At 42.0% G+C, this 15,569-nt stretch overlaps 1 protein-coding gene across 4 annotated transcripts in view; it reads right to left on the bottom strand.

Moving 5' to 3' along the window:
* Window positions 1-3,775: 3,775 nt before the first annotated feature.
* Window positions 3,776-15,569, bottom strand: part of pomgnt1 (protein O-linked mannose N-acetylglucosaminyltransferase 1 (beta 1,2-)) — an 80,594-nt gene continuing 68,800 nt past the window's right edge. For 2 of the 4 annotated variants that reach the window (XM_061778764.1, XM_061778763.1), the window contains exon 22: window positions 3,776-13,618. In XM_061778764.1, coding sequence (XP_061634748.1) covers window positions 13,537-13,618 — 82 coding nt within the window. In that variant the 3' untranslated portion in view covers window positions 3,776-13,536. The remainder of the gene's footprint in view (window positions 13,619-15,569) is intronic. The other 2 variants (XM_061778767.1, XM_061778766.1) reach the window with 2 other exon arrangements.

The raw sequence follows: 15,569 nt of genomic DNA, 5'->3' as shown, positions 1-15,569 counted from the left end.
GGTCCGGTTTGGTAGCCTCAGTATTGCATCTCTGCTTTTTACAGATGATGTGGTTCTGTTGGCTTCATCAAGCCGTGACCTCCAACTCTGACTGGAGCAGTTCGCAGCTGGGATGAGAATCAGCACCTCCAAATCTGAAACCATGGTCCTCAGTCGGAAAAGGGTGGCGTGCCCTCTCCAGGTCGGGGATGAGATCCTGCCCCAAGTGGAGGAGTTCAAGTATCTTGGGGTCTTGTTCACGAGTGAGGGAAGAATGGAACGGGAGATCGACAGGCGGATCGGTGCATCGTCTGCAGTGATGCAGACTTTGTATCCGTTGTGGTAAAGAAGGAGCTAAGCCGGAAGGCGAAGCTCTCGATTTACCGGTCGATCTACGTTCCTACCCTCACCTATGGTCATGAGTTGTGGGTCATGACTGAAAGAACAAGATCCCAGATACAAGCGGCTGAAATGAGTTTCCTCTGCAGGGTGTCCGGGCTCTCCCTTAGAGAGAGGGTGAGAAGCTCGGTCATCCGGGAGGATCTCAGAGTTGAGCCGCTGCTCCTCCACATCGAGAAGAGCCAGATGAGGTGGCTGGGGCAACTGATTCAGATGCCTCCCTGGTGAGGTGTTCCGGGCACGTCCACCGGGAGGAGACCCCGGGGATGACCCAGGACACGCTGGAGAGACTACATCCTTCGGCTGGCCTGGGAACGCCTCGGGATCCCCCCGGAAGAGCTGGATGAAGTGGCTGGGGAAAGGGAAGTATGGGCGTCCCTGCTAAAGCTACTGCCCCCGTGACCCGACCTCAGATAAGCGGTATAAAATGGATGGATGGAGTATATAAATTAGAAAAATATCTGCGGAATGAAAACAATCAATTACATAACTACACATAGCTTGTCACCCTTCTTCAACATGCTGAATCTAGATCTTTGATTCCTCTGCCTGGGTAGAGTGCGATCTGACAATAACAATACTATATTGTAAATGTAAAAGTAAACTTTTGCCTTCTGTATCTTTTGTTGTTGAGTTTGTCGTCGTTGCTTTATTTATTTATTTATTTTTTATTTATTTACTTTATCTCTTTCTCACACTTTCGACTGATTTGCACGTTGAAAGGACACATGCATGAATTGGGGATCTTGCCTTTATGACCCTGCACTTGAGGTCCAGGCGTCTGCGGGACGGGACTTTCTTTACTTCTTCCCGACCTCTGAGGAGAGCAGTGGATAATATGGCGGGGGCCTCCCGGTATGCATTGGTGGTGGATTCGCCCACGTGGGGTTTTGTCCCTGCCTGGTCTGGGGGCAGGTCCACCTCCCACACTCGGGGGCAGGTAGCGGGTGCTGGCTGGAATGGGGGGGATTCCCTGGGTCGGTACTGTGGGGCTGGGTGTGGCGTCCCTCTCTCCCTGTGGTTGCTCCGCCAGATGGGCCCGACTTGCAGGAGCCATGCCTCTTAATCACTCGCTCAGCATACACTCACACCATTCAAAATTTTTTTTTCTCCCACCAGTCACATCTGGGCCCGCACACATATTCAGGGTTTCTTGGGAAAGTGGTGTGGGGTCGGGAGAGTGTGGGTGTCGGAACGGGTTTCAGTACGTCAGTGCTGTTTCCCGGTCTAGACGCCCTGACGCTGCGCTCTGCCTGCCCCCCCAAGATTTCAATGCATTACACAGACTAATCCCCTTTCGTTTAATGCACTACATACACTTATCTCTGGATCCGTCGGTGTGGGAGGTGTCCCGTCCACTGGGCCGCTCTCGGGTGGACTCCTGGGCGCAACCCCACCTCTCGATTGGGTGGGGACCTCTGCCCCCGCAGTGCAGGCACAGCAATTACAGGACACTTCTGATGGTTATTGTGCATGCCAAACGGTGTCAATTCACTTGCATGTTGTCTGCAGACACACATTTCTGGGACTTATTTGCTGGCTGTGGGGCAACTCACTCATTGTGACAAATAACATAACTATGCAAATTTATTGGGTATCCCCTCAGACTCTGGTCCTATAGATGTTTATAATTTACATAGCCACTCCCACCACACTTCAGTTGTACAGTCGGGTCCACAACCACTGTCCTGCATACTTCCCCTCCTGTCCCTGTCCTATATTGTCCAGTCCTTCCCTTATAGAGTGTAGCACTCCTGACCCATACAACACTCGAATCCAATGTGTCATTGTACTAGATATATAATGCTTTACTTTCCTCATCTTGTTTACAGCTAGTGCTTTGTCTCTCTCCCCTTTAAAAACTTTCGACTTAAATTTTCTAATATCCATCAGAATAAAAAAAAAAAAAAAACAGTGGCAGCTTAAAAGGTCCACTGTGACACAGTAAAACTGCTCCAGCATAAAAGGGATACAGATCCTCCTTCTGTTTGAACTAACAGCTAAACAGGACAAAAAAAAATGTCCCATGGCTTGGGTAACTTGCACATCTATGAAGGCACCAATAATGCTGAAAGGTACATACGGGATTTGGAGCAACATATGCTTCCATCGAAGCGACGTCTTTTTCAGGGACAAGGGTTGGGCATTGAGAATCGAGAAACGATTGGAACCGAGACTAATGTTCCGTTTCTCCTGGAATCGTTCCAATTACAAAACTTTGGTTCCAAGTTTCGATGCCTTGCAGTCCGCCGACCCCGAAGAAGAACGTGGCGAAAACCAACAAAGAACACGCGAAGCCGTGCTTGTGCCCAACAGCAGAGGCGAACAAAAGTGCGTCTTAACTTTGTTAAAATTAATGACCAGTCGCCTTAGTGCAACACTTATAATAAAATTTAATTGCGCAAAGGAGCCTTTCACGATGTGGAGAAGTCTGATGTGCTCCCTACTGCTCTGAGCCTCAGCCTAAACCGTGTGGAGCTTCAGTGAAGTCAAATTGGGTGAGTGAAACAATTAAATACATCTATGCCAACATTGAGGCAGCTAACAAGGTAAACGCTGAGTTAAACTTTTGCACTGATGGTTTTTACCGTTTATTTTACTCTTAAAACCAAGCCTGGCAGTTCCATCCACATCACCTTTCTACCAGTATACTCACTATTTCTCCTCTGGACGTGTCCAAACAATCGACGTTTGCTCTCTCTAACTTTGTCTCCAAAACATATAATGTCCATGTCCATTACAATCTGCACCAATTACGACTCTCTCTCTGTCTGGGATGCTCAGAACCACTTCGTCTAGCTCCTGCCAGAATTTCTCTTTCACCTCGAGGTCACTGGTTAATAAGAACCCAGAGTCAAATGTTCATTTTAGTTTATGCTGCGGGCTGCTAAGAAAAGTGATGTTCATAATTTTGACACCCTTTATTTAAACCATGCAAACCTTTTTGACCCAGCCCCCTAAAAGAATCTGAATCAAGAATCGTTTGGAACCGGAATCGAAATGAGGAACCAGAATCGTGACAGGAATCGCTCAAATTCAAACGATGCCCAACCCTATCAGGGACGTCCCTGCTTATTTCAATAAGACAATGCCTAGCCAGAACTCTCCCACTGAAATGTCTGGCTCATTATGAAGAACAAAATACAAGGACAGACACCCCGGACTGTTGAGTAACTAAAGTTGTACATCAAGCATGAATAGGATAGAATTCCACCTACAAAGGAACAATTAGTGTCCTCAGTTCTGAAACACTTATTGAGTGTTGTTAAAATGAAAGGTTACGTGATTAAGTCGTAAGCATGCTTTTTTGGAACGTGTTGCAAGCATCAAATTCAAAATGAGTGAATATTTGCACACAAAAAAAAACAACATTCATCAAGTTTGTACATCAAATATCTCGTCTTTGTCGTGTATTCAATTGAATACAGGTTTAAAAGGATTAGCAAATCACTGCAATCTATTTTTATTTACATTTGATACAATGTCCCAAGTTCATTGAAATTGGGGTTTATATAATAACTCAAATGTGGTTTGTACGCCGCCTTTCAATGGACCTCCTTCAGCGATGTAATACAGGAACTATCAATATTTTTTTAAGCAATTGCAAAGTCAATTAAATAAAGCAAAGTCAGCTTTCAATTTCAGGTACTCACAAATTTATATTGTTACGGTTGAATGTTGAGGACACGCCGACTGAATGTAGTATTGATGTAAACACATTCGTCCTGTCATTGGATGTAACAAAAACAAGAACGATTAAGATCCATCCATTTTCCGTACCGCTTATCCTCACCAGGTTTGCGGGCGTGCTGGACTCTATCCCAGCTATTTTTGGGCGGTGTAAACCCTCAACTGGTCGCCAGCCAATCGCAGGGCACATATAAACAAACAATCATTTCCACTCACATTCACACCTACGGGTAATTTAGAGTCGTCAATCAACCTACCATGCATGATTTTGGAATGTGGGAGGAAACCGGAATCCCGAATTAGGGTACGAAGAACTGTGAGGTAGACGTTCTAAACAGTCAGCCACCGTGCCACAAGATTAAGATTCAGATTTTAAATGTAACAGAATATCAGAAAAGTGGTTTTCTATGAGAATATTAATAATTTGATTTGCTGCAGCCTCAAACTGTGAATATTTTCTGAGTTTGATGCACCATCAGAAAACTGAGCCATGCAGCGAATAATATTAAAAACCAACAGGGCTCTTTAAAGAACTTTTTCACTCAAACTCTCTGTAATTAAAAATATGCAAACACAAAATCTTGTATCAAAATACATAGGTACCGTAATTTATCGTGTATAATGCGCATTCCCCACCCCCCAAAAAAAATGTTAAAAGGCCATAGTGCACTTTATACATAGGTATAGGGGAAAATAAAACAAACTTTCACATTTTATAAATGTATGCCGCCATCTTGAGGTTATGGAAAAAGCTCTACACTTTCTTTCCAATATGCCAGCGCCACCTAGAGGTTATGAGAAAGGTGTACACTTTTTTAGTATGCCATCGCCACCTAGAGGTTATGAAAAAGGTGTTCTGTAGGTGTAGGCAGAATTTGTGAAATGTTTTTTTTTTTTTTTTTTTTTTTTTTTTAAAATACGACTGAATGAACAACCATCATTAATTTCTTTATGCTTATGTTTTGATTGTTTTTTTCTGAAATGCTAGACAGTTTAATTTCAATCCCATTAAAATTGAATTAAATGTGTTTGCCTGGTCCTTCATTTTTTCTTTAAAGAATTCTACACATCTTAAAAATTATGCCTGGGTAATCAAACATATGAGCACAACTATGTGTTTTCTCATTTACCAATAAAAGTTGGACTGTGAATTTCAAAATAAGAGCAAGTAAATAAAAAGAATTACGTGTTCAAATAAAGTGCTGAACCAGAAAAATCCCTTGAAAAAAAACCCAAACAAAATACAGATAATACTTCATGTTTTGATCATATGGGTAGAAGCGAAATCATGCATTGTAAAAATGCGTTATACATAGGGAGAGGGGTTTTCCAGAATTTTGAGGTCAATTTTGGTGGTGCGCATTATACACGAGAAATTACGGTATGCATTTACATGATCTCATCATTTTGTTAGATCTATAAAAAAAATAAAGAACAGATCCAGATAAAAAAAAACAAATGTGCTGATTGATAAGAGGCAAATAAATAGAGAAGTTCAAACATACAGTATGTACAGAATGGACTGAAGCACTCAGTACTTAAAAAAATGAAAACAAAGAAATTTGGATGTAAAAGAATTCTGGTACCAAAATATGATTACAATGTTTTTTTCTGTTAAGCAGATACAGTGAACCCCTGTTTATCACGGGGATATGATCCACAGGTGAAAGTCACCATTTTCTAAAAAAAAAATATATTTTTTTGTAGTTTTACCCCTCCAACACGTTTTAGGCATGTCTAAACTCATGATAACACACCTTTTAAATGCATTGTAAACGTATCTGAATGCAAAAAAATACAAATAAAAACGCAAGACAAAGTATAGAAAATACATCACAGTACTGATAACTGCTGTGAATGGGTACAGGTATGGCGTTCCATAGTCGAGTCGAAACCAAACTTCCCGTCTTGCGTTCTCAATAAAACAGCAGCATAACTCCGTCCTTCCCGAAGTACATCCATCTCTGCTTCCACAATTATAAACTACAGTACTGTGAAAATGTATTGCCCCCATTTTTTTTCCCATTATCCGCATTTTCATGTTTCAGATCATCAAACAAATGTACAGTGCCATGAAAAAGTATTGGACCCATTCTGAAATTCTTAGATTTTTGCATAGCTTCCCCCCTTTAATGTTTAAGATCATCAAACAAATGTAAATATCAGACAAATAAAACCCAAGTGAACTGAAAATGCTGTTTTAAATGGTGAGTTCATTTATTAAGGGAAAAAAACTATTTAAAGTCACCTGGCCCTGTGTGAAAAAGTAATGGCCCCCTTTACCTAATAACTGGTTGGGCCATCCTCAGCAGCATCAACTGAAAGCAAACGTTTCGTATAACTGGCAATGAGTCTTTCACGTCTCAATGGAGCTGTTTTGGCCCATTCTTCCTTGCAGAATTGTTTGAATTCAGCAAAAGATTTTTTAGCATGAATGGCATTTTTAAGGTCATGCCTCTGCATTACAATCGGATTAAAGTCTGGACTTTGACTAGGCCACTCCAAAACCTTCATTTGTTTTTTGTTTAAGCAATTCAGAAGTTGACTTGCTGGTGTGTTTTGGATCGTTAATGTGCTGCAGAACCTAAGTGCACTCCAGCTTGAGGTCACAAACTGATTGCTGAACACTCTCTAAGATTTTCTGTTAAAGAGCAGAATCCATGGTTTCATCAATCACAGCAAGTTGTCAAGGTCCTGAAAGACCAAAGCAGCCCAAGACCATCACACTACAAACACCATGTTTGACTGTTGGTATGATGTTCTCTTTCTGAAATGCTGTGCTACATTAACGCCAGATGTAAGGAAACACACCTTCCAAAAAGCTCAAAATTAATGTCATCAGTCCATATAATATTCTCCCAAAGGTCTTGGGAATCATTTAGATGTTTTTTTTTTTTTTGCAAAAGTAAGACAAGCTTTTATGTTGTTTTTGGTCAGAAGTGGTTTTTGCCTTGGAACTCCGCCATGGATGCCACTTTTCCTAGTCTCTTCCTTATTGTTGTGTCATGAACACTGGCTGTTTTCGATTATTTTTGTACAACTTGATTTTGTCAGATAGGTTCTGTTTAAGTGATTTCTTGATTGAATAGGTCTGGAGGTTATCAGGCTTGGGTGTGATCAGTGAAAATTAACCAAAAATTGTGATTAGCCACAATTCATGCATGAAGATGAAGGAGAGGTGGAAAAGCAGGTCCTTAGGCAGAAAGAAAAGAGGAACGCACTAAGCCTAGAACTGAATGTGGGGACTTTGAATGTTGGGACTATGACAGGAAAAGCTCAGGAGTTGGTTGACATGATGATTAGGGCATGGGGACTTTGAATGTTGGGACTATGACAGGAAAAGCTCAGGAGTTGGTTGACATGATGATTAGGGCAACGGTTGTGTGTCCAGGAGAGCAGGTGCAAAGACAGTAAGGCTAGCCATTTTGGGGCTGGGTTAAAAAAAATTACTGTGGTGTAGATGGGAAGAGAAATTTAGTAGGGGTGATTTCAAATAAAGAGTAAGCAAAGAATGTCTTGGAAGTGAAAAGAGTATCAGATCGAGTGATGAGGCCAAAACCTGAAATTGAGGGTGTTATGTATAGTGTGACACAGGTAGGATGTGACCTAGATGTGCAAGGTACATTCTGGAAGGAGCTAGATGAAGTAGTTCTGAGCATCCCAGACAGAGAGAGAGTTGAGATTGGTGCAGATTGTAACGGACATGTTGGTGAAGGAAACAGGAGTGATGAAAGAGTAATGGGTACGTTTGGCATCAAGGAAAAGAACTTGGAGGGAGTAATGGTGGTTGAATTTGCAAAAATGATGGAAATGGCTGTAGAGAACACTTTCTTCCAGAAGAGGAAGGAACATAGGGTGACCTACAAGAGCGGAGGTAGAAGCACGCAGGTGGATGACATCTTGTGCAGACGATGTAATCTGAAGTAGGTTACCGACTGTAAGGTAGTGGTAGGGCAGAATGTGGCTAGACAGCGTAGGATGGTTGTGTGTAAGATGACTCTGGTGGTGGGGAGGAAGATTAGGAAGACAAAGGCAGAGCAGAGAACCATATGGTGGAAGCTGAGAACGGACGAGTGTTGTGCAGCTTTTCGGGAAGAGGTGAGACAAGCTCTTGGTGGACAGGAGGAGCTTCCAGAAGACCGAACCGCTATAGCCAAGGTGATCAGCGAGACAAGCATGAAAGTACTTGTTGGTGGAACCTCAAAGTAAAGGAAATCATACAAGGAAAAAGGTTAACTAAGACGAAGTGGGACAGTGAGAGGACTGAGGAGATGAGAAAGGAATGTATGGAGATGCGACATAGGGTGAAGATAGAGGTGGTAAAGCCCAAACCAGAGACATAAGATGAATGTATGTATGTATGGAAGAAGGAGTACAAGATCTTTACAGGTGGGCCAGAGGGATAGAGATGGGAAGGATGTGCAGCAGGTTAGGGTGATTAAGGATAGAGATGGAAATGTTGACTGGTGCCAGTAGTGTGCTGGATACATGGAAAGAATACTTTGAGAAGTTGATGAATGAGAAAAATGAGAGAAGGAAGAGTAGAAGAGGCAAGTGTGGTGGACCAGGAAATAGCAATGATTAGTAAGGGGGAAGTTAGAAAGGCACTAAAGAGAAATCCGAATCAGATGCCCCAGCCACCTCATCTGGCTCCTCTCAATGTGGAGGAGCAGCGGCTCTACTCTGAGCTCCTATCGGATGACCGAGATTCTCACCCTATCTCGAAGAGAGAGCCCGAACACCCTGCGGAGGAAACTCATTTCCGCCGCTTGTATCCGGGATCTTGTTCTTTCAGTCACGACCCACAGCTCGTGACCATAGGTGAGGGTAGGAACGTAGATCGACCGGTAAATTGAGAGCTTTGCCTTTCGGCTTAGCTCCTTCTTTACCACAACAGACCGATACAAAGTCCGCATCACTCGGGCAGCCGTGGCCCAATGGTTAAGATCATCGCCTGCCACCGTGGGGGACCTAGGTTCAAAACCCCGACTGGACCATCCGCCAACATCCTCCGGACTCACGGCTGTGGTGTCCTTGAGCAAGACACTGATACCCCGAAATGCTCCCCGGGCGCTTCAGCTGCCCCCTGCTCCAGTGTGTTCCACTAACATGTGTATGTGTTCACTGTGATGGGTTAAATGCAGAGAACAAATTTCGTGTGCATGCATGCATGTTCATGACAATAAAAGATGATTCTTCTTCTTCTTCTGTTGATCTCTCGTTCCATTCTTTCCTCACTCGTGAACAAGACCCAAAGATAGTTGAACTCCTCCACTTGGGGGAGAATCTCATCCCCCACCTGGAGAGGGCACTGACCTTCTGACCTAGTCTGTACGTCTCCATTAACACCCTTAAGGCAAATAATGCATATGTGGTACTGTTTCAAGGCATGAAACCATACTGTTGCTCGCAAATACAGTGTGTACGGAAAGTATTCAGACCCCTTAAATTTTTCACTCTTTGTTGTATGGCAGCCATTTGCTAAAATCATTTAAGTTCATTTTTTCCTCATTAGTGGTCACATAGCACCCCATATTGACAGAAAAAAATACAATTGTTGAAATTTTTGCAGATTTATTCAAAAAGAAAAACTGAAATATCACACAGCCATAAGTATTCAGACCCTTTGCTGTGACACTCATATATTTAACTCGGGTTATGTCCATTTCTTCTGATCATCCTTGAGATGGTTCTACACCTTCATTTCAGTCCAGCTGTGTTTGACTATACTGATTGGACTTGATTAGGAAAGCCACACACCTGTCTATATAAGACGTTACAGCTCACAGTGCATGTCAGAGGAAATGAGAATCATGAGGTCAAAGGAACTGCCTGAAGAGCTTAGAGACAGAATTGTGGCAAGGCAGAGATCTGGCCAAGGTTACAAAAAAAACATTCTGCTGCACTTAAGGTTCCTAAGAGCACAGTGGCCTGACGGAAGCCTCTCCTCAGTGCAAGACACATGAAAGCTTGCATGGAGTTTGCTAAAAAAAACACCAAGATGGTCAGACATGAGATTCTCCGGTCTGATGAGACGAAGATATAACTTTTTGGTCTTAATTCTAAGTGGTATGTGTGGACAAAACCAGGCACTGCTCATCACCCGTCCAATACAGTCCCAACAGTGAAGCATGGTGGTGGCAGCATCATGCTGTGGGTGTGTTTTTCAGCTGCAGGGACAGGACAACTGGTTGCAATTGAAGGAAAGATCAATGCGGCCAAGTACAGGGATATCCTGGATGAAAACCTTCTCCAGAGTGCTCAGGACCTCAGACTGGGCCGAAGGTTCACTTTCCAACAAGACAATGACTTTAAGCACACAGCTAAAATAATGAAGGAGTGGCTTCAGGACAACTCTGTGACTGTTCTTGAATGGCCCAGCCAGAGCCCTGAATTAAACTCAATTGAGCATCTCTGGAGAGACCTGTAAATGGCTGTCCACCAATGTTCACCATCAAAGCTGACAGAACTGGAGAGGATCTGCAAGGAGGAATGGCAGCGGATCCCCAAATCCAGGTGTGAAAAACTTCAAACATCATTCGCAAAAAGACTCATTGCTGTATTAGCTCAAAAGGGTGCTTCTGCTAAACACTGAGCCAAGGGTCTGAATACTTAAGGCTGTGTGATATCTCAGTTTTTCTTTATTAATAAATCTGCAAAAATGTCAACAATTGTGTGTACATTAATGAAGGAAATAAAATGAACTTAAATGATTTTAGCAAATGGCTGCAATATAACAAAGAGTGAAAAATCTAAGGGGGTCCAAATACTTTCCGTACCCACTGTATTTGCGAGCAACATTATGGTTTCATGCCTTGAAACAGTACCACATATGCATTATTTGCCTTAAGGGTGTTAATGGAGACGTACAGACTAGGTCAGAAGGAGCTACACTGTGTCTTTGTCGATCTAGAGAAAGCCTATGACAGAGTATCCAGAGAGGAACTGTGGTACTGCATGCGGAAGTCTAGAGTAGCAGAGAAGTATGTTAAAATAATACAGGACATTTATGAGGGCAGCAGAACCGGTAAGGTGTGCTGTAGATTTGACAGAGGAGTTTAGAGTGGAGGTGGGACTGTATCAGGGATTAGCCCTGAGCCCCTTCCTGTTTGCAGTGGTGATGGATCGGGTGACAGATGAGGTTAGACTGGAATCCCCGTGGCCCATGATGTTCGCAGATGACATAGTGAGGTGGAGGAAGAGTTAGAAAGGTGGAGGCATGGACTGTAAAGGAGAGGAATGAAGATTAGCCAAAGTAAAACAGAATATATGCGTACAGACATGCAAACACCACAGGCATGAAAAAGGTGACAGAAACATTGCAGGGTTGTCTGGGGGATCCCCGGGCCCCTGCAGAGAATTTTTGGGATTTTAACATAAATTAAGCAGTCTGGAAGACTTCAAGCAGAAAAAAACATTTATTTATACCGCTCAAGTACATGTACATATTTAAGATTAAAATGAAATTTGCCTCTTTTCTTTGCTTTTTTGTTTTGGTCTCCAATTTGAGCCAGGCCCATCTCTACCTGCACTTGATGCCTGCTTCAATCTGTGTCGCATGGATAGCATCCTCCTCTTTAAGCACTCTCATTCTGGAAAAGAATGGACTAAAATCATTGTCTGTTTAACTTTGAAGGGTAATCCCAAATGCATCTTCCGGAAAAATATTAAGTTTTTTTTTTTTGACCATTTCTGAATTTGAAGTTAGTTAATTCTGTGTTGTGACATAACCCCTAACATCGCACCGTCGCTTAATACATTTAACATAAACATCCAGCACGACCGCAACCCTTGTGAGGATAAAGCGGTACAGAAAATGGATGGATCTGTAAACTAATTAGATAATTGTAGGCGCGTTTCCTAATTAATACAAGATGTACTAGCGGATCAGCTCCTCTCGCCGATGTTACGTGTGCTTCGCGGTTCTGCTGGGACCACAACCAGGGCCACGATCCGCAGCACGTCAATGCGAAAATTCAAAAGACGAGTGCAAAAAATACGACACGGGCTGAGCTCATGAGCAAAAAATGTTGCTTCAAGGTAAGAGCACCAATCGAGGCTGTCCGCTCCAGAGGTAGGTAGAGTAGCCAAATATTGTACTCAAGTAAGAGTACTGTTACTTGACGATAATGTGACAAATAAAAAGTAGTCCTCCAAAAAATTACTTGAGTATGAGTAAAAAGTACACAGTGAAATAATTACTCAAGTACTGAGTAATTGGTGAGTAACTTCTGATTTTTTGAACCACAGCATGATCATCAATAAAATCAAAATAAAATCAAATGTTTTTTACTGCAAGGTGTTTTCTCAAATTATAAGTGGGCTGAAATGTCCACATTTATAGTGCCCAAATGACAAATACTGCAATACATTAAAGCTGTTGTTTTGGTTCGTCTAAATGTAAACACGAGTAGCGCATCGTTGCCGTCACAGTCACGACAACCAGGTCATGTGACTTTCTTGTCGTTCGATTGCTGAACTAGACTTAAACGTCACGAGCGCTTAAACTGGATTGGTGCGAACAGCGCCCAATGCGGAAGTCGAAATAGTTGATAAATAAAAGAAGCGAGCAACATTTAGATCATTGAAACGGAGTAAAAGTATCGTTACTGAATTGCCTCTTAAAAACAGCATATTATGTTTACTTGGGTTATCTTTGATTTTGACATTTGATGAACTTCATCATTAAGTGGGTAAACTATGCAAAAATTTGAGAAGGGGGCCAATACTATTTCACAGCACTGTAGATATTGAAAGTTCTAGCCAAGATTGCTTGATGTTACCAACAGCCAATCAGAGCATGAGAGAATGAAAATCTAGTGAGACTGGTTAAAAGTTCATTATTTTGAATATAGACTTTACACTGCATTTTAATCAATATTTATATATGTTAAATACTGTACAGTATTTATATTCATGTAAAAAGCTGTAAAAACCGATTAAAAACGATCGCTATAAACTGAAAACTTCTTCCATATAATGGAGCAGCAAAGTACCGTTACTGCTTAACAGCTGAAGCGGCGGAAGTGTTTTTTCTGGTGTCGTCAAATCCTGTGACTCCAAAGCAGGTCCCGAGCGCACAGGCGGAACCTCAGGCCGATGTGCTTTCGCATATTAGTCCGCCGCGGAGTAACATTCAGAAATTACATCTGTGTGTGGATGGTGGATGTGTGGAGAAAGAAGACGTAGATACTGTATGTTCCCCAAAAATTCTGTGGTATAGCGGGGGGACACTGTAAATCAAACAGGATCCTGCAGTTTTAAGGGAAATAGAATCAAAGTCACTTTGCAACAACAGACAGACTGGGTCTGATTCTGTGGTGTTAAACCTCGGTTGGGGCACCCAGAACAGTATTATTCGTGGTTGAAAAAATTGTTAAGGCCTGGGCTGGTTAAAACGTGTTGTTTGTCGTGAGTACAAGTCAGTGCATGTGCGTGAGAAAAACAGAGCGAGCAAGAACGAGAGGTTTATAGCTGCTCTGCTGGTACACCCTCTTCTTTGGGGGGAGGCTCTAAGTGGATGGGGATGACATTGGCAGGTTTCTTCACACTGGTCGCCACAAACAAAGGATAAGAAAGAAGAGTTATTTCATCTGTTCAGTGACGTGATAGCTGTATTATACAGTAGTACCTTGACTTGAGTTTAATTCATTGTGTGACCAATTTACTCAAATAGCAAAATATTTTTTCCTCATTGAAATGAAAGCGCCATTAATCCTGTTTCACCCTCCCAAAAAAACACCACAATTTTTGTTAACGTTGTAAATAAAGAAAACTAGCACTGTATTGTACAACCCCAATTCCAATGAAGTTGGCACGTTGTGTTAAACAAATAAAAACAGAATACAATGATTTGCAAATCATGTTCAACCTATATTTAATTGAATACACTACAAAGACGTTTAATGTTCAAACTGATAAACTTGATTGTTTTTAGCAAATAATCATTAACTTAGAATTTTATGGGTGCAACACGTTCCAAAAAAGCTGGGACGCTCATGTTTACCACTGTGTTACATCACCTTTTCTTTGAACAACATTCAATAAACGTTTGGGAACTGAGGTCACTAATTGTTGAAGCTCTGTAGGTGGAATTCTTTCCCATTCTTGCTGGATGTACAGCTTCAGCTGTTCAACAGTCCGAGGTCTCGTTGTTGTATTTTACGCTTCATAATGCGCCACACATTTTCAATGGGACACAGGTCTAGACTGCAGGCAGACCAGTTTAGTACCCACACTCTTATACTACGAAGCCACGCTGTTGTAACACGTGCAAAATGTGGTTTGGCATTGTCTTGCTGAAATAAGCAATTGTACGTTGATGAACATTGTCATTAAATATCTTGTCTTTGTAGTGTGTTCAATTAAATATAGATTGAACATGATTTGAAAATCATTGTATTCTGTTTTTATTTATGTTCAACACAATGTCCTAACTTCATTGGAATTGGGGTTGTAAGAATATAAAACTAAAAAACATGCAAAATGAGAAGAGAGAATGCAAAGAAATATGGTTTTATTAAGTGTAATTTAGCCGAAGATCCCAAGTAGTACGCTAGTGTATTTTTTGGGTTGTTCTGCCAAAATGTGTCTCTACTACATTAGGCTGACGGCCGAACGTCGACACAAAGGTATGTGACAAAAAATTTGAAAATCATGGGAAAGTCCATTTATTTCAATAATTTGTTTCAAAGAGTGAAACTTGTATATTTGTTCACCACACACAATGTAAAATATTTCAAGCCTTTGCTTCAATTTTGATGATTATGGGAGAAAGACAAAAAAATAAACCCAGTATTTCACAAAATTAGAATATCATGACAAAATTCAACATTGTAGGGTTCCTGTGTCCCATTCCTATCAGCTAATTAATGTAAAACATTAAGAGGAAGGGGACAGGGATGACCGCAGCCTTGAGAGGATTGTCAAGCAACGGCGATTCAGAAATCTGGGGGAGCTTCATAAGGAATGGACTCTGGTATGGGTCCATCAAGAACCACCACATACATACGTCTGCATGACATGGGCGACAGCTCCAATTCCATGTGTCAAGCCACTCCTGAACCAAAAACAACATCAGAAGGGTATGTGCTGGGACCACACAGTGAGCCGACACGTTATTAGGATTCCCACATAGTTTCTAGGCCGGACAAGCCTTGCTGCAACATGATTGGCTCCTGCGCACGGGAAGGGCAGGCTCCGCAGATATAATGAGATGATCATCCCAAACATGTATCACATTTGTATGAAATAAAAATAAGTTTGTTATGGTTAGGGCTAGGGTTTGGGTTAAGGCGGTTTAGGATGAGTTGACGTTAGTATTGGCGTGGGTTACGGTTAGTGGCAAACATTAACACCGGCACACTTAAATCACATACTTCTTTTCCCATCTGGAAGCAGTAGGGCGTGTTCTACAGGGATACAACAGCCAGTCATAGTGCAGCAGCGTGTGTCCTGGAACCAGTAATATTGGAGCAGGCTGTGTCCTGCCTAGAAACGAT

Source organism: Phyllopteryx taeniolatus, chromosome 7, assembly GCF_024500385.1.
Source record: "Phyllopteryx taeniolatus isolate TA_2022b chromosome 7, UOR_Ptae_1.2, whole genome shotgun sequence".
Taxonomy (NCBI): Eukaryota; Metazoa; Chordata; class Actinopteri; order Syngnathiformes; family Syngnathidae; genus Phyllopteryx; species Phyllopteryx taeniolatus.
The sequence above is the reverse complement of the archived record's forward strand: the minus strand, read 5'-3'. Positions and strand labels throughout refer to the sequence as shown.